At 35.1% G+C, this 22,874-nt stretch overlaps 1 protein-coding gene across 1 annotated transcript in view; it reads right to left on the bottom strand.

Moving 5' to 3' along the window:
* Positions 1-22,874, bottom strand: part of LOC140150327 (PDF receptor-like) — a 118,861-nt gene that overhangs the window by 1,541 nt on the left and 94,446 nt on the right. The window contains exons 3-13 of the mRNA XM_072172335.1: positions 18,997-19,111; positions 15,304-15,421; positions 14,160-14,263; positions 12,987-13,143; positions 9,619-9,772; positions 7,467-7,527; positions 6,877-6,949; positions 4,696-4,781; positions 3,379-3,565; positions 2,694-2,786; positions 1,332-1,385 (exon numbers count right to left, since the gene is read on the bottom strand). Coding sequence (XP_072028436.1) covers positions 1,332-1,385; positions 2,694-2,786; positions 3,379-3,565; positions 4,696-4,781; positions 6,877-6,949; positions 7,467-7,527; positions 9,619-9,772; positions 12,987-13,143; positions 14,160-14,263; positions 15,304-15,421; positions 18,997-19,111 — 1,202 coding nt within the window. The remainder of the gene's footprint in view (positions 1-1,331; positions 1,386-2,693; positions 2,787-3,378; positions 3,566-4,695; positions 4,782-6,876; positions 6,950-7,466; positions 7,528-9,618; positions 9,773-12,986; positions 13,144-14,159; positions 14,264-15,303; positions 15,422-18,996; positions 19,112-22,874) is intronic.

Raw genomic sequence — 22,874 nt, 5'->3', positions numbered from 1 at the left:
ATAAATTGTTTCCTATTTCGTTTTTTGAGAGGAGCAATTTGAGACAAAACGCAATTTGAAAATTTGGCCTTTGTGCATGAGGTATATGACATCTGATCTAATTTACTCTATAACTCCTGAACATTTTATTCCTATTCCCAATGAGAGGAATAATTGGAGATATATTTCAACATGATAGAACAAATTTTATTTTTGGCCACCATTATGACCTTCGACACCTCGTGGGAAGCATAGGTGTCATAGAAAAATGGACCAATTCTAGTTTTATCATTTTGAGGTGTAAGGATGCCAAAACTCATTGGTTCCACCAATGTAGTAAGACAAAATGCGAACGCAAATATTTCCAAATAGTGCCCTGTACTTTAACGGGTGTGCAAACCAAGCGTGAATCAGTACTTGAGGTATGACTTATTCATTACGACTTATTCATTATTCTTTATAATACCTGAAATGAAAAGAGTCCGTACTTATGTAACCCGTCCAACACCAAAATCAATTTGATTGATGAGATCGTGTGCAGAATCTCTTGTTAGCTCCAATTTGATACCAAATTTGCTGCCAAACACTCTTAATTGACAAGGATTGATACCAGTATATCAATGTTGGTGCATTTTCAAAGTGCCGGTACAATGCGCGGTTTAAAACGCATGGATGAACGATGAGAATAAAGGGTTAGCACATCGAAAGGAACAATGCTAGTAACCAATTTGTTATGATAACAGGGTAAATAAAGTTCAGGTTAAAGTTTAAATAGCCCTACCCATGCTGGCTAAATTAAAACCATAATACCCGCGCTCCAAAACTGTTTCAACTTTTAACTGGGTATTAACAAGTTGCTTTCTACCATTTAAGACACTGGTACATACAATTAAAAACACTTTAAAAAGATTCGTGGAAGCGCGAGTTTATTAAAACAGTGAAAACATAATAATGACTCTGTTCATAAAGATTTGAAAGGAAACCGATACAAAAGTGTCATTTGAGTCCTGCTGGTTTGTACCTGTTTGTAAAAATGGTTCTTCCATCTCTCATTCATGAGCAAACTGATCATTGTACCTTTACGTGGGATATGTGGCAGGGCCACGCTTGACCACGCTTTGCAATTTCGACCACGTGCATCGTTTTGATTCGCAACTTTTGAAAATGCACCAACATTCATATACATGATATACTGGTATCAATCCTTGTCAATTCAGAATGTTTGGTAGCAAATGTGGTGTTGAATTGGAGCTAACAAGATTCTGCATACGACCTTATCAATCAAATTAACCCTTAAGATCAGGCTTTGGTGTAGGATGGGTTACTTTCTTTTATATTCTACCTATACGTACCGTTTCTCCACCATTTTGTATCCTGTTGTGAACCCATTTACCGCTGCTCATAACCTGTTCAATAAGAATGTGTAAGTGTGTGAGAATAATAATATAATAATACATTTACATTGCTCATTTATTCCACCAGACAATGAAGTCAAAGACATCAACAGAGCTTATGCGCTTATCATACTTATGTTGCAAGTAATCTCGAGTTGTAATACCTCTAGATGCTACTAGGATTGTTCACAGAATAATTCATGTTTCTTTGTAATGGAACGGATTTATTTTACATGTTTTACAAGATAATACTTTTCGATGATAAAAATCATTTTATCACCTTGTACTGGGAGCGTATTTATCTTTGCAACTTTAAATCCTAACCTTATTGCTACCCATTATGGTTGCAAAATGTAAATAATCGTCCGGGTAGCCATGTAACCATATTGGGCCCAATACACTAACCCTAACCCTAATAATATCCCTAACCCTAAGAATGAAGTGCATGTATTGCGGCCATGATTGTTGCGGACCATTATGGTTGCAAAAAGAAATTTTAATTTTTCCGTCCGGGTACCCTTGTTGGTTTTAACAATATCACTAGCAATGAAACGCCATCTACGGCGATTTGATCTATTTAGAAAATTACGGGTTTGAGCCTATGTATTCGTTCATTTGGTTAAACTACTCATATATCTGAAAAAATGTTAGAATCGAAAATATTAAAATTACAAGGGCTTTATCCAATTTATATGTCAGTAAGTAGAAATCAGACAAATTACTTAACACAATCGCTTTTATCCGATCCATTTCAGCAACGAAACAATATTTTTTTGCGATATCCTTTTTCTTCTAGTGGAAATTATAGCGTTTTTTTAAGATTTAGGCTTGAATTGCAGAGAACCAGGAAATAGAGCCATACTTAACGAAGTCAAGTCTTAAAATAGCTATCATACTCGGCGTGAGATTCATGTGTGATTACCAGTAGGAATTAGACATACCGACATCTGATACCCTAAAGCTGGATTGAAACAGTCGAGTGATACAATAATCCAACAATAGCGTTTCTTAGGAAAGATGCATTCCCTCAAGATTGTCTGATAAAGGGTTTTTCTAATTTTACCTTTCTTCAACAAAACCAGGGTATAATAAATTTGTTGAAGCATAAAAACAGGATACGAGATTATACGTGAAACCTATAAAATCTCTTAATCAATAAAAGCAATTTAAATTTTCAATCATTGGTGATCTTTATTCGTGGAAAGACTTGAAAATTGGCGGATGATGATATTAAGGATGATTATTATTGTATCATATACATATAATTTGTCTCATTACGTTACTTGTGGGTAACTTGATCTTATTTTTCTAACAAATTACCTCTGATGTTGTGGTTATCATTGATGGTCGTCGCCAAATTGGATCCTGATAATTTCTCCATGACGCCCACTTTCTTGTTATCGCAAGTCGCACCTGTTTAGAGAATAAAATAGAGTAATACGTTATATTCGTATGCTTTATATAAATGCAAATTGTTTGTCATTTTATGTATGCTCGCGTCATATTCATATTTTATTTTATAATACAATTTCATTAATAGTATAAGGAGAACTTGTTTGAAGAGGTGTTTAAACAAATCCTCATAGCCGCCGGTTTTTGTAGATGAAGCACCATCAATTCCGTAATATTAATAATATTCAATGAGAAAATCATTATTCAATGAGAAAATCATTGTTTTTATATTCAATTGTATTACCTCCACTACCCATTATTCAATATCGCGACCTGTGATTTGCTGTGCTTAACAATAAACACTTTCTCACCATATTTTGGCTCTCACTTTGTAAACATTTTTAAATACTAAACATCGGATAATGTTTAGCCACTGACCATTGATGTTTAGGTATTTGACGCGTAATGTTACGCTTCTAACATTTTACAAAGCGATATCAAGAATGTGTTTAACTCCTAAACACAGTTTTTTCAGTACACCAAATTGATGCACGCCTATTGCAATAGTCTTCCGACTAAAACAATGCGAATAACATTTCCTATAAGACTTTACCTCTTGGTTTAAGAAGCAGTATACAGTCGCTACGAAGAATCCTTGGAATGAGTCAAGAAACAACAATACCACATTGTAGAGTATAATGTTGATCTTCTTACTTGTTGGAGGTGGTACGGGCATCAACCAAATGAGGTTCGTTATTCCAAGCAGAGGGATTAGAACGATCGCTGCTCGGAGAGCCTTTCTATTATTGTCAAGAAAAAAGAACATTCCAATTATATAGTTCAGGCTTTTGATATTCAGAGAATGTGTAAGTCTCAGAAACGGGGAAGGATGAAAACCTATTATATAGGTCAGAATTGTGATATTAAGGGGGTACTACACCCCTGGCCAATTTTGTGCCTATTTTTGCATTTTTCTCAAAAGTATAGTGCATTGGTGACAAGTAAGATATGTATATTATAGGGGCAAAGACAACAACTACTGCAATGAAAATTCATTTTTGACTGTAACTCCACAAATGTTGTCTGTGTTGAAATAAAATTTCCAGTGCAGTAGTTGTAGTCCTTGCCCCTATAATATACATATCGTACTTGTCACCAATGCGATATAATTTTGGAGAAAAATGCAAAAATAGGCACAAAATTGGCCAGGGGTGTAGTACCCCTTAAGAGAATTGTAAATCTCAGGAACGGGGAAGGTTGAAACTCATACAACCCTTAACACGCCCGTTAACAGTATTACCTTGAAGGCGCAATTCAGGTGAGATCAATGTGTGAAGAACATGAATGGAAATAATGTGAACCTGGTAATATAAATGAGTCTTATACTGAAAACCAAAGCATAATGAAACCCTTTACTTGAACCATCGCATTATAATGGAAATCATGGGTAAGAATTACCATGAAAAAACATATCGCTTCAATTTAATAAACCATGGAATGAATTGAAGTTGTTCATATTTGATTCAATCACACCAAGAACTGGAAAAGTGAACATTAATTTTGATAACGTGATTTCAACCAATGTTGAACATAATAATCTAGTTTTTCCTCACATCAATCTGGTTCACCTGCTGTCATTTTTACCTGATTATAAGAATTATCACTTTCTGGAGCCGCTTTTGAAGAACAAACACGTGAATTTGTAAATACCAAAAGGGAAGGACAATTTAATAAGGGAGCCGATCAATATTAATGCGTGAGATATAGGTAAATTTAGAGTCGCCTCCTCACATTCGTTCACAAAGTTCCTCTTTTTTCTCATATTTTATTTTTACATTTAAAATGGTTAAATAAGTCGAATGGCATTAACAAATTTCCACATCTCCCACAGGCGTTGATCGGTTCCTGAGATATTAAAGTTGAAACTTACTTTAATTGATTCGCTTCACTAGAGTTGCTCTCTTTTAACTTCATTATCAAGACACGCACAATGTTAATCATAAAAAATACATTCAGCTGAAGATAAATTGAAAAGAAAAGAAAAAGTTATGATTATGTGTGCATAAATTCATTTGCCCTCACGTGCTCACAACGAATTAGTGTTCAAGCAAAATTAGTTTAGGGAAATCGAATTTCTGTATAAGCAAGTATGTAAGAGGACAAGGGTTGAAAAGGCCATAACCAAAGTGTACAAAAATTGATGGTAATGAACAATGACTGCAGATGATGAACAGAAAAGTAATAAAAACATTATTTTGCCACAATATCTCTGAACTATTCATTATCAACTAACCATTTTAGACTGTTTCAATTGTGTTTTTGTTTCTCCCACAGATTTTTTTTTCTAAAACCCCCAATCATTGCATTCTCTGCTACGATACTCTAAATTGTATAACAATATCGTTGGTAAATATGATTGAGTCATGGATTAGGCTATAACACATTAAGTTTTACAGATTTAACTAGATCAAGGATAAGGATTTTAGATTAAATTCTTTTCTTCTCGTTTTTAATTGATTTTGGCATCACTTCAATTTATTGTTTGGCCTTACAATGTTATAAATAAATGAATAATTTCCAAATTTCTAAATAACATAATGTGATGCAATCAAGCAAAATCAGTCGGAACTCGGAAATTTCAGTTTCTTATAAGATAATAAAAAGCATTTACAAAGCTGAATTTTGCAGAAAACCCCATTGAAATTGAACAACCAGTATCCAAAGATATGAGCAATTAAAGACAATTAAAACAATAGGGAACAAAAGGAAATATCTCCTTTGTTTGGCTATATCTCAAAATCAATATTTCCGAGTTCCGACTGATTTTGCTTGATCGCATCACATATTTATAACTGTGTGAAATTTAATCTAAAATAAGTAATCCTTACAAGAAATCTTGAAATCTTTGAATTAACCAATATCCTTCAATCACTGGAAAGTGTCATTGTAGTAACGTCAAATAAACATGACATTTTCAAGTCTCACTTTAAGGATACTAGTATAATACTGTGACGAATTATTGTCGGGTGTAATCAATATACCCATTCGCCATAAGCACGTGTCCGCACTTATTCAACCCTTCAAAATCCTCTTGGACCAACATAATTTTGTAGTGATATTTATTGCAATTCAGTGACATTTGGTTAATATTACAGAATTTATATTTCTCATTGTCCTCAGATAAGTTTACAATACTTAAAGAACGCATAATTCAGATTGACCAAGTTTGAATAATGCTATTTCATGCTGCCATTATGTGTTCCAGCTTCGGTGACACCTCTGTAACTTTCATAATATCAGTATTGGGGACCTTAGGAGTGGATACAAAATCTACTATTGTGCGTGTACAATGGTAGATTTTGTATCCACTCTTCTATCTATGGTCTTTGATATTGATCAATAAAATTGAACGTGTACGGGCAGCATCAGAGTAGTTTGATGAGACAGGTGGTCTATTCAATTAGCAGCAAATCAAGGCTGTATTGATTCCATATCATATTGCATTCACAGTCACACACACGAACCTCTTCTGACAGTGAATGGAATTTAGCGTGACGTATCGAGGTGTCTCCAAAACTTGAACGTATACTAATGCGGCCCATACACGATCAAATTGATTGATCAATATTGGGGACCCTAGAAGCAGGACTGGATACAAAATAATATTGCTCTTCAATGTTATTGAAGATATCTAATCTAGTTTGATTTTATTGTCGGTTGGATAATGAAACCACTATTATGTTCATGTGTACAGTGCACAATCGTAGATTTTGTATCCACTCTTGCCTTGTATCCAGGGTCTTTAATAATGATCAATCAAATTGATCGTGTATGGGCCGCATCTAGAGAGCTTGCGATTTTCGAACGTACATTTCATACGCCCGTGCATCTCATCAAAATACCGTCACATGTTAGTGATTTTGAATAGATACATGTACATGGGTGTAGGATACGTACGTTTGGAAATCGCAAGCTCTTTAATGTTGACTTGCCTAGCGTGTGGATTCCCTGTAAAATTATGTACATAACGGAAACTTGTTACTTTAATAAAGAGAAATAAGTAAATTTTGTAAGAGATGTTTCGAAGTTGTACCTCAGTGTGTTATCTTACCACAATAAGAGAATTACGTGGTACTTCTATCAGCACATAATAATAAATTGATGTAATATGAAGATACCAACATCTGTAAATGAGAAAGCAAGAATAAAGGTAAGTACATTCTGGAATAGTTAAGGCAAGTGTAATGGCAGAAGCCATATTATTTCAGATTTCAGGTAGAAAAATTCAAAATACTCTAATTTGGACAAAAAAGGTTCTAAAATGCTCATTTTGATATAACATTCAAATAAAGTCAGGTTTGCACTATCCAGGATGTTTCGCTATAGGTAACGTACTCAGCTAAATAGGTCCAATCCCATTAAGAGATATTGACCTTGACCTATTTGATGCATTACCTCGGTAACGAAGCAACCTAGATTGTGCATACAGTTAATAGGTACGTCACTTATTCAATGATTCGATATACACACGCAGGCGACGTATTTATTCAGCACTCGATCGGTGAGCTCAGAATAAAACCCGGGAGACACTTCATGCTTTAAATAGTCTTTACAGGGCATTTATGCACACTAAGTGCAAAAGTAGAAATTGAGGGCGTTGCTGTGGAGCAAATCACATAATATGGCTTTAAGTTAACATACCTTTGACTGTTGGTGATGATCATAGCAATACCCCAGCCACCAACAAAAGGAAACGGACTAACTGTAAACAAAAAGAGAGAAAAACATCAATCTTGAAATGTTGGCCATGCACTTGTATCAATAGCTTATGAAACTTCATGTAGGCTATCACGTTCAATTACCCATTGGAGCAGGTGGTTATAATTCTGAAATACGCGTCAAACCTGAACTCTGATACTTCAAAGTTATACTAAGGGGATTTGTTTTAACATGTGTGAAAATTCCATACTTAAATGGTCTAATGCATCTAATAATAATATGATGTGCTGTGCACACCTTTGTACGATAATTACATGCATTAAGATGTGAATTAGGCCATGTCAGATTCGGGTTTCATCGTAATGTAGTTTGATTTATACTTTGGCGAGACGGGCAGTGGACCGTACCACCTGTGATCAAGTCATCAGACAAGATGCCGAACGCTAAGAATATGTGAGTGAATTCTATATTGGATTTTCCTAAGTAAATTTCTCCTTTTTCTGGTTAAACTAGTTTCGTGTTAGTTTCATGCTAGTTTCATTACGTTTCTTTAACAGCCAGAAACTTGTTCAATTTGAAGCAATTTAAGGTTCTATTGGGGAGGATCATAAGTACCTTACAGGAATGATGTCTGTCAAACATACTCTCTTAAAAAGGTCAAGTCGAATCTGACTAGACTCCAAGCACAATAAGGTCGCACCCCGAGCAAATGCAAAACACTTTACAAAAAACGTTTTAATGTCTTGTTATATAAAGGGTATAAAACATTTGAGTAACGTTCCTAAAAAATTGAAAACTTCATGCAAAATATTCTAACATAATGTTTGACAAAAATAATTGTATAATAACCTTTTGACAACATTTTAAAAATGTTGTTGCAATGCTTTTTTATATAAATGTTTTGAAACGCTTTTATGACCCTTATAGTATCCGACATTTAAATGATATTGCACAAGCATCTGTTCAACATACATATTTAAATTCACATTGTGTACGTAAGCAAATTGAACGAAACCGCTAAATAGATTCATCAGGTTTGTTGGTAAACATTATAAATGATTTCATTTGAACAAAACCAAAATGTAAATCACTTTTGACGGTTTCGCCTATCACGGTCGGTAGGCATCATCAGAATGGTGGTTGTTGATCCTTACTTCCGGTGTTTTATCAGCCAGGAGAGGATCATACACGTGACTAAAAGGAAGTGGGCCCCCTCGTCTCTGTTCATGACGTTCGGGCCTCTTCTCCTGATCCAAATGGATTCTTTGATTCTTCTTGTATTTGCATCGCACTCTTTGCACAAGATCTTAGCATTGTCCCAATTGATGACATAGTTCTGTTGAACCGAATGGTCCGTTGTCGGCCGGGATTCGTCCAACCGGAAGTAAGGATCAACAACCATCATTCTGATGATGCTTACCGACCATGATAGGCGAAACCGTCAATAGTGAGTTACATTTTGGTTTTGTTCAAATGAAATCATTTATAAAGAATTGAACGAAAGCTTGCTATTTAAAGCTACTCCAAATGATACGCGCACTGATATCACCGTCTCGCTAAGGTAAAAATGGAATAGGGATAATATGCTACTGATATAAGGTACCTGTTTATCATAAACAGAGACAGATATGTCATAATTGGAACCAGTTGAACTCGGCCAAGAAATAAAGACACAATGATGAAAATCCCAAGGCGATTACGAAGGTTGCAGTTTGCTTCATTGCATACACTATTGATTTGTACACAAAGCGTTCTATTCTCGAACAAAAGAACTAGCACCATGCTTTCCGTGTATTAGCACATTAACACTGGCGTCGTGCTGTCATTGATTAGAACATAAAAGTGCAACCTTTGATTTCGTTCTTTCCTAGGTTTTAGATCACCGTTTCTTCAATTCCCAACCAATTTCAACAAATGAGGTCTTAACTCAGAGCTAAAGGGTACAGGTACTGGTAGCTTTTTTAAATTGTGACATATTTGTCCTTGTTTAGGATATACAGAGGTGAACAAAACCGGTACCTTAATTCTTTTGCTTACTGTACTGCGATATTCATACGTCCCATAAACAATAATGTTTACCAATCTACCGGGCCACAAGCTTACACAATAAATGTAGATCATTAAATTTACTTACCCCATCCTATAATGTAGTATATCAAAAATTTGGGCTTAAGAAACACCGCCGTCGATACCAAGGAGTTTAAATAGAGACCTTCGATAAACATCCATGCAAACATACACAGTCTAGCATATTCTCTGAAGAATTCAAAAACCTCACACAAAATAGGCTGATGATGCAGGTGACAAGAAAGTAAAGAAGGGATAAAAACACAGTTAATTACAAATAAAGTACATTTATAATTATTGCTTTCAATTTAACTGTGTAAAACAAGTGTCACCGATGAATGGTTTTATAATGTCTGACTTCGTACAGATCCTTCAGCAGTGTCATGCGGTTCCATGATTCATATAAATTCAAAATATGAAAAATAAAACTAAATAAATTATAGAGAAGTGAAGACAAGATTAGAATAATGATGATAATAACAAAAAATGAAATAAATAAATACATTTAAAAAAAACCCCAAAAAACACCAAAAAACGAAAAGAAACAATGGTGTGATGATTCCGTGCAATTAAAGGAAACTACCCTGAAAATCATGCAATAGTGTATTTCAATAACAACATTTGACTACAATCCTCGAAAAATGTCTTGAAACATTTAAGAGTCTTAAGGTTACACAAAGAAACGTATAAAAACGTATAAAAACGTATAAAAAACGTATAAAAACGTATAAAGTTGTTATCTAAAACAGAGTTTTCTCAGTAATCAAATATCGCAGCGAGTGAAACGTTGGTGCATTGGATATAGCTTAACATTTTTTTTGTGTGTATACAAATTTTTAGAATAAATTTGAAAATCCTTCGTTAAAATCCTTTATACGCACCATGTTCACAAGATCAAAAACGCGTTCCATGACGTTTTTTCAAATGTGCGCCCCGTATAAAACCACGCCGAGTGATTTTTTTCTTCTTTTTTGTATTGTACTACAAATCGATCAAAGACATAATGTTGCCATGGGGAAGAACCAAATACAGTACCGATTAAATTTTAAAAGCCCGTTTTTGAGGAACATTTTCGAGAATCGTGCATGAGAAAAAACTGTTTTGTTACATTATCAATATCTTAATTGTGGAACGTTAATTTTAACATCTAACTACCTACATTATTTCTCAACTGTCTGTCGATTACGCTACCATTTGATTTTCATTCCAAATTGAAGCTACTTTTGCAAAAAACGAGTTTTTTCGTCATCGATGCGTCCGACTTTGCGTGGGTAATGCGCTTGTTTATCATAACAGCCTGTATGGACAATTGCATATTATAGTCAGTTTGAGACCATTGATTTTCATGAGCTCCTTCGTGGCGCAATCGATTAGCGTGCTTGACTCATACTCTTCTCGATTATTTTTAGTTTTGAGCTGGACGACGACTAGTCCCGGCGACTAGTACGGGTTCGAGTCCCTGCGTGGTCCAGTTCTGGAGATCAGTCTCTAGTTTTGTTCAAATTTACAGTGGACTTCACAAGACTAATTTTGAAACGGATATGCCTCAGAAAGCAACACTGATTAGCAACAAGAACAGAATTTTAGTGCTATGTACCCGACGACAACGAGTTAGAAAAAAAAAAAAAAACATGAAAACATAACAAATGGTAAAAGGGAAGAGAATTTGAGCTGTGGCTGTAATAAATACAAAATATAAATGAAACGATATAATTATGTCACGATTCCTTATCAGCTCTGTCATAGGGAAGTAGAGGGTGTTAGGTAAATGTGGGTACCAAGCTACACGAGTGGAAATTTAAAATGAGAATTCTTTCAAAGGCTGGGAGAATTGAACAGTGGCGTAGCCAGAATTTTGGTGTGAGTGGGCAAAGCCAAATTTTCGTCCACATTTAGGGGGCAAGACCAGACTTTCGTCCCATTTAAGGGGCATAGCCAGAGTTTTGTCCCCATTGTCAATGTTTTGCTCTTTACCGTCCTCATTTTGTCCCTGGAAATTTTCTGTGGTGGGCACTCTGACCAACACCTGCCCCATGGCAACTCCACTGAAATTGAAAATGTTCTTACTTCTATGATACTGTTTTTTACTAATTATGGTTTTATTTTTTTCTCGAAAAAATTTGGTTTCATCGAAATGAGAAAATTTTCAATTTTCATAGTTACTCCAATTCTCACTGTTTTTGAAAGAATTCTCATTATAAGTTAGACCCTGTTCAGGATCTGCTCAATTAAAAACTGTCACCTCCCGTATATTGAGTGATCTCAGGGGAGGGCGGTCACTGGGACTGTTAGAATAAGAATTACTAATTCTAAAAGTGACATTTTAGTATCGTCCATGAGCTCAATGCAACCATGGCGGACTGAGTCCAGACTCAAGGTTTAATCCTTTTGGAAATATCACAAATACATGTAGATAATATTGCCTTCCTCTACTGTTATGTAAAATGTGACATGAGCTACATGCGTCCATGGCGGACTGAGTCCAGACTCAAGGTCTAAAATTATCACAAATGCATGATGTTGCCTTCGTCTCTTGTTATGTAAAATGTAATGTATCTTTAGGAACGAAATAAATAAATTTCTTACATATGGCTACTCGCAACATTGTTTTAGTAAGTTACAAATTTGTTCAATGACCCAGGCGAGTCGCTTTTGTCAAAGATCTGTAATCGTGACTTGTGGGAATGAAAAAAACTGTTGAACTTGATTATTTCCAATAATACATTACCAATTCACTTAGAGAAAATATATGAAATACATATATTGCATATGGGCTTGAGTTAATGATAGCCAGAAGGGAATCTATGTAATATTGATTCTTATTTCAACAACGCTACTTCATATGACTTCAATATTTTCCATTTGAGAATACACTATGTTTTTGCTTCGCCTTTCTTTTCCCGCGCTTTTTTTTGTGAACTAAGGGCAATAATATAAGTAGGTATGCTATTTCAACAAGTAACACATCAGACAATCTAATGCTATTTATAAATATTCCATAAATAAGCTATATCTGTCTCGATGACTGCTGCTAGTAATGGCCATCGTTGTTGATACATATGACATACTGTATGACACTAATTCGTTTTCATATGTCCCTGGCTCAGAGGTAGAGATCAAAACCCATAGAAGGATCAGGAACACATAATCATTATGAATACCGTAAAAACTCGATCATTGGCACATGTGCTTACTATCGAGCGCTTTTAAAACATGCAAACATGAAGAGTCCCATCCACAAAAGTGTAAAGGGTTGGAGCAAATCATCGATACACATAGTTATATACGAACAAGTAAACCTGCAAATGTATGTCTCAACCCCATTAGCTCAGTTGGTAAAGCGCTAGACTTTGGTACTATTTCATGTTTTCAAAAGCGCTCGATAGTAAGCACATATGCTAACTATCGAGTTTTTACGGTACATACATTACTTACCGTTAACGTAATTGTTTTATCAGAGTATTCACCAGTTACTTCATTCTGTGGCTTGCTGTATAGACGATCACCAAAAAATGTGATGTCAAAGGTTAACCGGATCAGGAAGGCAGCAAAGAAATGTTTGTGTATTTTGGTTCGAGTACAGCTTAAACTTCTATGAATCACAAAGGAGAAACAATATGACGACCAAAACTGTCAGTAGGTACTTTACAGACTAGACAATAAAAATTATACAATTACAATTTTGCTTTTTAGAAACAAATGAAAGAGATCATGGCAATAATGTGTACAGTGGAATCAGTGACAACTTTACTTGGTTTCTTTAATAGTTCGGGCTCAAATATATGCTCAATTAACTAAATCTTTCAAAACACGAGTTGGGCCACTTTTGACATTTCGCGCATATCAAGCTTGCATCGCGTAAAATTGACTTTCATGACTAGCAATTGCGTTTTTGCTTTTCAGGAAAAAAAACAATAAAAGGAATCAAGGTGTACAGATGAATAGCACTGGTAGAATCTTATCAGAACAACTTTATTTGGATTCTTTACTAGTTCAAGTTCAAACGCTATGCTAGATTTATTTAATCGCCCGAGTTGGGCCACTTTTAACCATATTCGCGCGTTTGTACTGTGTACAATGAATTCTCATCCTTATCGTCAAAGATTTCAGAATTTCGTATATTTCTTTCACTTAATAATATGATATTTACGATAAAAATTTTGAATTAAAGTACCACTTCAAATGCCCCCTTTGTTTTAAATCTGAGTATCCAACAGATGGTTTATAACTCAACTCATATCAGTCACGTTTGCTACACAAAGACACGAGAGTGGCCAAAGCTGTTTTAGGATTACTTGACACAATTGGAAATATCTTCGCTTGTAGCCAACCGATTTCTTTGAAACAAAGCTTATGTAGTTAGCTTAGGAAATATCCTTTATGACCAAGTAAAACTCAATACAATCAATAAGTGACATATATATTTGCCTAATACTATTTTCTGAATCATATACATTTTAATTACAATCTGTACAAAAACAAATGTGTATAAATAATATAATTAAATTCAGAGCCTCTATGATGATACAAACTTCTTTTCTTTTCCTAACTGTTTTTGTTTAACTGAAACATCTGTGTTTGCTTGTTGTTGAATACGGTATTACTCACCTGAAACTATTGAAAATAATAAGAGCCAGCAAGAGGCTTGTCCACGATAGTGTGTATCCAACGATTTCCATTATTTTGGCTCCATGTACAACATTTAAGTAGAACTAAAACGGAAAAAGTGCACCAAAACGTCCATAAAGTAATTTGTAGAATGTACATTCATGTTCTTTGAGACACAAGAGCTTAACCTCTTTATCTTTAAACAACTATGATAAAATCAGGAACGGTGTAAAATCCCTGTGGGTTGTTGCACAATCAAGTCAGAGCACTATTGAAGTTGGCAATGTGAAATTGAGGGAAAGAATAAACAACATTTCCAAACACAAGGAGCATGGGGCAAACTTGCTTGTGACTGTTACTGAATGATTTGATGTCAATAAGTACCAGACAAGACATCTCAATGATTTCGAATTCCAATCCAACTTCACCATTAGAACAAGTTGCTGGTTGTACATTATTTGAATAAAACACTTTTAAGGAAAAAACAACGTCTAATAATAGCCATAAAACCAAAACAAACAAATGAGTACCCTAATTAGTAGCTTTGAGTTCTCTAAGATCTGGAAAAGATCTATACAAATCCAACATTTATTTATTTATTTTATTAGCAATATTATTGAAAATAATAAATACAACAGCAAAAGTATCCCTTAATGTGATTTTCCCTTGTCTTATTAATAATTACTGTCACATTAGATCATTATATCACAGTCATATATTATCAGATTGTAATATACCTTAAATTAAGTCAATTAAGGAAACAAACCAAATGATCGATGACGTCCTATAAACGTAACTGGTTTCGTTTAGGGGGGAGGGGATAAAAATACTCGATTACGTTTGTACAAAAACATCTGTCTGAAAAAATGTGTCATTATTATTATTATGTCAAAATTTTCAAAATTTTATTATTACGTTTCTGGCAAGGAGGGAGGGGGTCGGCGGAGAAACGAAACCAGTTACGTTTAAAGGACGTCATCGATCTTTTGGTTTGTTCCCTAAAATGTTAACAAAATTATGTATTTTCCAGAATAATAATATGACGGAAAAGCATTATGGGACCTAGAACTATATTGTAGACCTAACACGCAAATTGATTCTTGATTCCATTTCCTTAATTCCAGTTTCCCTGATAATACGCTACCTGTAATTGAGAAGTGCTCGCATTCCAGTTACCGGCTTCTTGTTTGATATTATGCGGAATACAATTGGGATAATCTGCTACAGCTGCCCACGTCCCATTAACGTCACAAAACGACCAACTTCATCTGTGAAGTAAAAACAAATTGTGGAGAGTGAAAACTATAACAAGCAACACATGAAGGGTCGTTAATACAGGAAGTATACATAATAATGTGACAATTAATTAACCCTACCGTATATATTTAACACAAACGTCGGGGAAACTGGTTGTTACATATAAAAAATAAATAAATAAATGTAGACATTTATATAGCGCTTTATGCCGTAAACAGCCTCTAAGCGCTTTACATTTATTCCGCCGTCATTAGAATATGTCGGAACCACGTTTGCAGCCTACAAGTGGCGCAGGGTCCATCAGTACAACGACTGTGACTACCCCTAACAGCTTCCCATTGCACCTGGGTGGATATCTTTTTATCGTGGTGGGCAGCTCCATTGTTGTTGCCCACGCAGTTGCAAAGGTCTCAATGCTATTCACATGCCTGCCTAAAAATCGCCCAATGCGATCAATATTCGGCTATACCAACTTACATAACGCTAAAAAATTAAGATTCCAGTTATGTTCACTTCTGTATATCCTAAACAAGACAAATATGTCACAATTGGAAGCAGCAGCCACTAGCTGCATCTTTCAGTTCGAATTTAAGACCTCATTTGTTGAAATCGGTCAAGAGGAAAAGAAACGATGATCCAAAATCCCAAGAAAGATCACCGTTTCTTTCTCAACCAATTTCAACAAATGAGGTCGTAAATCAGAGCTTAAAGGTACAGGTACTGGCTGCTTGATTTAATTTTGACATATTTGTCTTTGTTTAGGATATACATGGGTGAACAAAGCGTGTATTTAATTCTTTTGCGCACTGTATTCTCTCACACAGCGCGTGAAATCCACAGTTGTCATCAGTGTCTCAGACAGTAATTTGAAAACAAACCTGAAAGTTTAACTTTATATCACTATTTTAAAACCTTGAGAAAAGTCTCTTATCACATGAAAAATAATTTTTGACAAGTTAAAAATAGATAATTGTCTGAAACCTCTTTGAAGGCCCAAGCTTGTCAAAAATGCTTTTTTGGATAAAAAAAAACCCTTGTAACTTCTTATTTTTAAATAGTGATTTGGATTTTACATGATTAACTGAAAATGTCGTGACAACATGCTATGTTTTCATTCATCACTGTTAATGTGATAAACGGGACTACCACAAACATGTTAAATAATACCGTCCCAGGTAACGGTTTACAACCAAAACAACACTAACATTCAGTGTTACAATTCATTCAGTTTGTCGGAGTTTGTTTTTGTATCGAAAATAGCAAACTAAATAGAAGCACGTTAAAGTAAATACTCACTCGGACTCAGATGGTATATTTTGACACGCAAAACAGAATATGCTAATGACATGGTGCTATAGGCGTTGATAGGCATTATGCTTTTATTATTTGCTTGCTTACCCGCAGATATCTTTTGGATTTTGGATAATACTGTTTTCGCGAGTATTACAATTCATAAGCTCTGATTTGTCGTTCGATCTCTAGTATCAATCCTTATTGCTAGGTTGTGTTTACTAGACGGTATTAAGCAGGGAAAGTCCCGATAAGGTTATAATCGTCTTTTGTGCGAACAAAAGTAACTGGTAACAGGATGCATGTTCTAATTACATTTTCGCTTTTGTCTGTCTATGTGTCTGGTCTCAAGTTGAGAGTAACGCCATTTGGATTCTGCATTGGCAGATTCAAATCTGTGTGTTTATACGGTTGCGTTGCCAGCGAACGGGCAAATCGCCCTTCTGCGTGTGTTTAGGTTATAATTGAAGACCGAATTAAAAAGACTAGTTTGCACATGACGTCCTGTCAACTAGACCAGAAATGCCTTTCTGCGCATGTCAGCAACTAATCACGTCGCGCCTTTGCTCTGATGTCAGACACAAACTAGTCTTTTTAATTCAGTCTTTTATAGCGAGCCCGATTTGAATCGCCCTTCTGCGTATGTTTAGGTTATAATTGAAGACCGAATTAAAAAGACTAGTTTGCACATGACGTCCTGTCAACTAGACCAGAAATGCCTTTCTGCGCATGTCAGCAACTAATCACGTCGCGCCTTTGCTCTGACGTCAGACACAAACTAGTCTTTTTAATTCAGTCTTTTATAGCGAGCCCGATTTGAATCTGCTACTGCGAAATCCAGCATAGCGTTACTCTCAACTTGAGACGATAAGCATATATTATGTAATACTGCAGATAATAGTAAATCAATCGACCACATGATACAAGCCACAACATTGGCATTTTACGCAATGTACCAAAATATACACTCGCATTTTAAAGAGTGCAACGGCATAAAATGGCCTATAGTAACACTTCGGCTAAGGGCCTTGTACTATCCTAGAAATCCAAGGTAAAAGTGTATACCGGGGTCAATTTTCTTTTTAAAACGTTTTTGGCTATAATGACCTATGATTACCATTGACCCCAAGTCGGTCATGTAACTTATTATACCACCCAATGTTCCCGCTAGTGACCATTATGGGGAGACTTCCTAAAGCATATGGCTACGATGGCTCCTTATGATGACAGAAGGACTAACTAAAAGAAACTCAGCCAAAACAGACCTTTGGCAAAGCATTTTGCAAAGGGTATTATTGAAAGAAAATTGATTTGAATGTCAAAAGGTGTAGCTTAGAATTTTGCTTATTTTAAAACACCAAATGCGATCGGTTTCGGTGCCTAATTAAATAACTGAGTAACCCTTGTATAACAATAGCAAAGCAAGTGTCTAGCGTTCTGAGTGTAAGTATTAACTTCGAGTGCAGAGATGGCGTGCTAGCCCATGTAAGAACAAAGCTTCACGGTGCTAGAGCGTTCGAATATAAACATGGTATACGTGACCAGTTCAAGCAAAATGAAGACAATGGCAAGTTGAGTTTATTTTTGTTTTTCACTTTTTAACTAACCAACGTTTTCAACTATAACTTCATTCTCGTATTCCACATGATATTACAGATGAGTGATCTTCTTTATCATGATAAAACATCAAAATTGACTTTTGCAACATTGTCTTCATTTTGCCTGATCGAGGCACACAATTTGTAGCCGAAACTTGTTGTGGAATATATAATGATTAAAGCCTTAATGTACGATCTTTTTAAATTTTTAGATTTTTATTTTTTTCTACCAAAATGATTAATAGTTAATATGTAATCATTATGAAAGTTCCCAATACATTTGGACACGAAAAACATTGGAAATTTGCTAAGAAACAACATCATAAACTTCACCTCTATCACTCGCACTTTTTGGATTAGGACGGCGAGTACGGCCTCAGAGTTAGTCTCCTACGCAGCCAGTTTGGTTATGCTCCCAAAGGGAGCATAACCCAACTGGTTTCGTAGGAGACTATCATTTCGAGTCGTTCCGACATATTATCATAATCTGAACAATTCTGATAATATGTCGGACCAACAGAAAATTATCCCGTTTTACTACAAATAGGGCGAATTTGACAGTTTGCTCATATATTTAAGTTGAATCATGTGTAAGTATTACAATTATGCCAAAATATCAGTTTTGAAAAAAATAAAGGTATATTGTGAAAGAAAAAAAAAGATCGTATATTAAGGCTATAATTTTGTATTACTTACTCGATGGTAATATAAATGGCATATCTGGACAAGGCAGATGTGTTGTAGTGTTAGCTAGAGTTGGTGGCCAGCATTTGGTTCCATCCCAAGCATACGGACAGTATATTCCACCTGAAATACATAAACATATTATTTGTGTTATATTATATGTATCATTTCTTGTTATTTCATATGGAAAGATTTTGAATATATGGTTATATTATACGATAGCAATTTGCAATATTAGGGCCACGACTAAACTGTTTCCTACCTTACGATAGTCTTCTTAATCATATTTTACCATCATTTTAATTGATAATAATACTTTCATCCATATGACGCAAAAATTGGACAAAAAATTACCCCAAAGGCATAACTACTAGAAACTGATCAACAAATTTCAGATTTATTTTGACTTTTGCCCAGATGCTACTTCAAATATACACTTCAAATATGTCAGTTAGCATTAAAATGCTTAATATGCGATTCATTTTAGAGCAAAAACTTGTTTAAAAATGATAAAAAAAGGTAATATATCACTAGTATAGTTGTTATTTTCATCAAAATCGGAGGAAATTTATGTGGAGTCACTTACAGTAATTCCGCTGAGTTGTACACGTGTTAATTTGTACCAAAGCCTGCGCCCTTAATGCATTAAGGGCGATTTTATAAAATCTTATTTAACCAAATAATAAGTTTGTTTATACTTAAAGGCAAATCGCGGTACATATTTTTACAATTCATTATAAGTCTTTGATATCCAGGTACCGTAATCTCCTGCAATGACATCGACGTTTTATTACTTTCCTGTCCCATGCTACATAATGAACAAGACCTTCTTAATGGATTTCAACTAACAGAATATTTTAAATTACACTATCAATGCTTGTTTAAAATTAAAAACGGCGTTTGATATTAAATCTCATTTATTAATGTTTATGAAATTATAACAGTATCAGATGATTGATAAGCCTGTTATTTTAGTCTGCAGGGCCAGTTAAAGTTAGCTAAACTGAACATGAATCAGCTTCTGATTTCCACATCTCACACAATGGTCATACAATTAATCCTGTCCCATCCATAAAATACCTTGGTGTTACACTAGACCAACATCTATCTGGGGAAGTCATGGTTGATTCTCTTGTTAAGAAAGCTATTGGCAGGCTCAAATTTTTATATAGACACACACAATATTTCAACCAAAAGCTTCGAAAAAATCTCTGCTCTGCATTATTGCAGTGTCATTTAGATTATTGTAGCACCTCCTGGTTTACTGGTTTATCAAAGGAAAGTCAACGTAAGCTTCAAATCACTCAAAACAAAATGGTTCGTTTTATTTTGAACTTATCCTCGAGAGATCATGTTGGTCAAATCAATTTGGACACTGTCAAACTGCTTGATACCCAAAACAGGGCTAGACAATTAAGGCTAAATCACATGTTTAATATTTTTCACTCACTGGCCCCGTCTTATCTTGATCAATTCTTTATAGGAGAGTAGGATCTTACACCAAAAAGTCTTTTTTTCTATCAATCCACACTTGATTGGAATAATTTACCATCCCAAATCAAAGCTATTATTGACAAAAATACTTTTAAATATGCCATAAAAAACACCTTGCCAGAAGTGCGTTAACCCAAGAGTCAGCTGCATTTGTGTAACCTGTTCCTTTCTGTCCTTTTGCTTGTTGTCCTCCGTCCCAGGCACCGTCTTGTCTTTTTGTTGGACCCCATTGGAAATAAGTTTACACATTTGCAGCTAGACTTTATGGGTTATCCTGGCATTTCGGCTTTTTGGTGTCTTTGCTTGTATCCATGTATTTCATATATGCTAAATTTGTGATAATTTGTGATTGATTATATTTATTGTTCTTGTCGATTTTGCCGAATAAATATGAATGAATGAATGAATGAATGAATGAATTCCTTTTAAAATGGAATGGTCATGGACTACGAGGCGATTCCTGAGGCGAGGCTATACTGAAGTAATATTGAAAAATAAAAAGGGGTCTTTGTTTATAGCTGCCATGCAGTATGCGATGACGAAGTGATGTAATTAACACCATAGCAATAGGTGAAAACAATTTTTGAAGATACCGCGCTGTACTACGTTCACTACGTACATCTGCATTGATCCATGCTGATCACTCGCACCTGTAAGATTAATATCTTTGAAAAGACTGGTATTGTATTCAATATATGATTACAGACATACACAGGTGATGAGTGTAACCTGCTTGTAGTGCAGCGCGATGTATTCAAAATTTGTTTTCACCTATTGCTATGGTAGTTAATCCGATTATTACATCACTTTTCCAGCATATAATGGTCTTCAATTATAACCTAAACACACGCATTTTTATCAAAAAGCAGATCACTGGACTCGTGCCAATAAATGATAGCGCCCCAGGAAAAAATATTAAAATAATTTACAGAAATCGACGAGAGAGTATTAATAATTCAATATTTTATCCGATTTGTTGTTTCTGTTAGCAATTTCAAACAGGTATAACTGCTTTCGTGAAAATATTTTAATTGTATCAATTCTGAACGTATTTGAAATGCAAAACTCCTTGAACAACACCTTGAAGAGCCACGTAATACAATCATACTCTTCAAATATTCAGCCGCAATGTGTTCCCCTCTCAGTATTATATGATGAAAACACAACCTAGGGCAACTGTAATGCTCATGGGGAAAACGTCATGTACATGTTATAGAGATCAAGGACTATCCATAACTATAACGCACGGGATAAAGTAAGTACACTGCCAGTACAGTCAGGCGGCGAGTGGCATGATAGAGCCGGCAACTTGTGAAACCACCCGGCCGTATGGCATTTTCCATATACTCGGTTAGTTTTGTGAGGTTCATTAGCGAACCCCAACGGTTTTAGCTTGTATTTATATTATTTATTAACATAGGCCTATTTGTTTGTGATATTTCAAGCGTTTTAAAATTTTAAAATTTCAAAGGATTAGGATTGAGCTATGTTTCATTTGGCAAAACAGGATAATATTTTTTTAATTCCAAAAAAATTAGTATTTTTCTGGAATAGGGAGTAGTGCGTTTAGGGACAAAAATCAATAGTAATGTACTTCTTGCCACAAATACAACAGTACGTTGCTAAACTATATGCTTTACTGCATGTACGAAACAGGATAGAAGAGCACTAAAAATGTAAACATTGAAGAAGTAAAACATTGAAGAAGTACCTGCTTGAAACTTTGAATCATCTCTTTGTAAATTTCCTAATACCCAGTGAAGCCCGGATGGTACATTGCGCACCGAGGTAGTGAAAACAAGCGGATTTTAAGAGATGCTTCACTTGTGTTTACTTTGTTACTATTGCATGTAACTTTATCGAAGCAACCCGTGCTGTAAATTGATAAGTGGTTATCGAAAAATGAGTACATCTTTGCTGGCAATAAGGATGGTTACTTGAGCGAACTTAATCGAAAATGTCTCGCGCGTGTTATTGTAAACGCTTTTGACTTTTATGGAGAGAAAATATGATAAAATCTCAACCTGATATTTCCGCCGACGTCTCACCGTCGCACCGATATCAAATATAATAGAGCCTAAGAAAAACAGATGGGATAATCAATATAGGTTATGTGGAGACATAGGCAGGGTTCCGTTTTTAGCAGACTTTTGTATTATATAACTTAACGGATTAGGGAGCATAAACTTACGTTAACATATGAACAATTCGTTACGTAATGTATATTTTCTCCATGTTTATTATAACCTCCTTGGTACCAATCACCTTGTTGGTAAAGCGTTTAAAACCTAAAATATCATGGTAGAGCGAGCGTTAAGCATATTCTTACACCCCACTAAGATTTATCATCCGGCATAAACAAAAACGTATCGTAGATCATTTCTTTGCGCTC

This window comes from Amphiura filiformis, chromosome 4 (genome assembly GCF_039555335.1).
Source record: "Amphiura filiformis chromosome 4, Afil_fr2py, whole genome shotgun sequence".
NCBI classification, from domain to species: domain Eukaryota; kingdom Metazoa; phylum Echinodermata; class Ophiuroidea; order Amphilepidida; family Amphiuridae; genus Amphiura; species Amphiura filiformis.
Note: the sequence above shows the minus strand (reverse complement) of the source record. Positions and strands in the feature narration are given on the sequence as shown.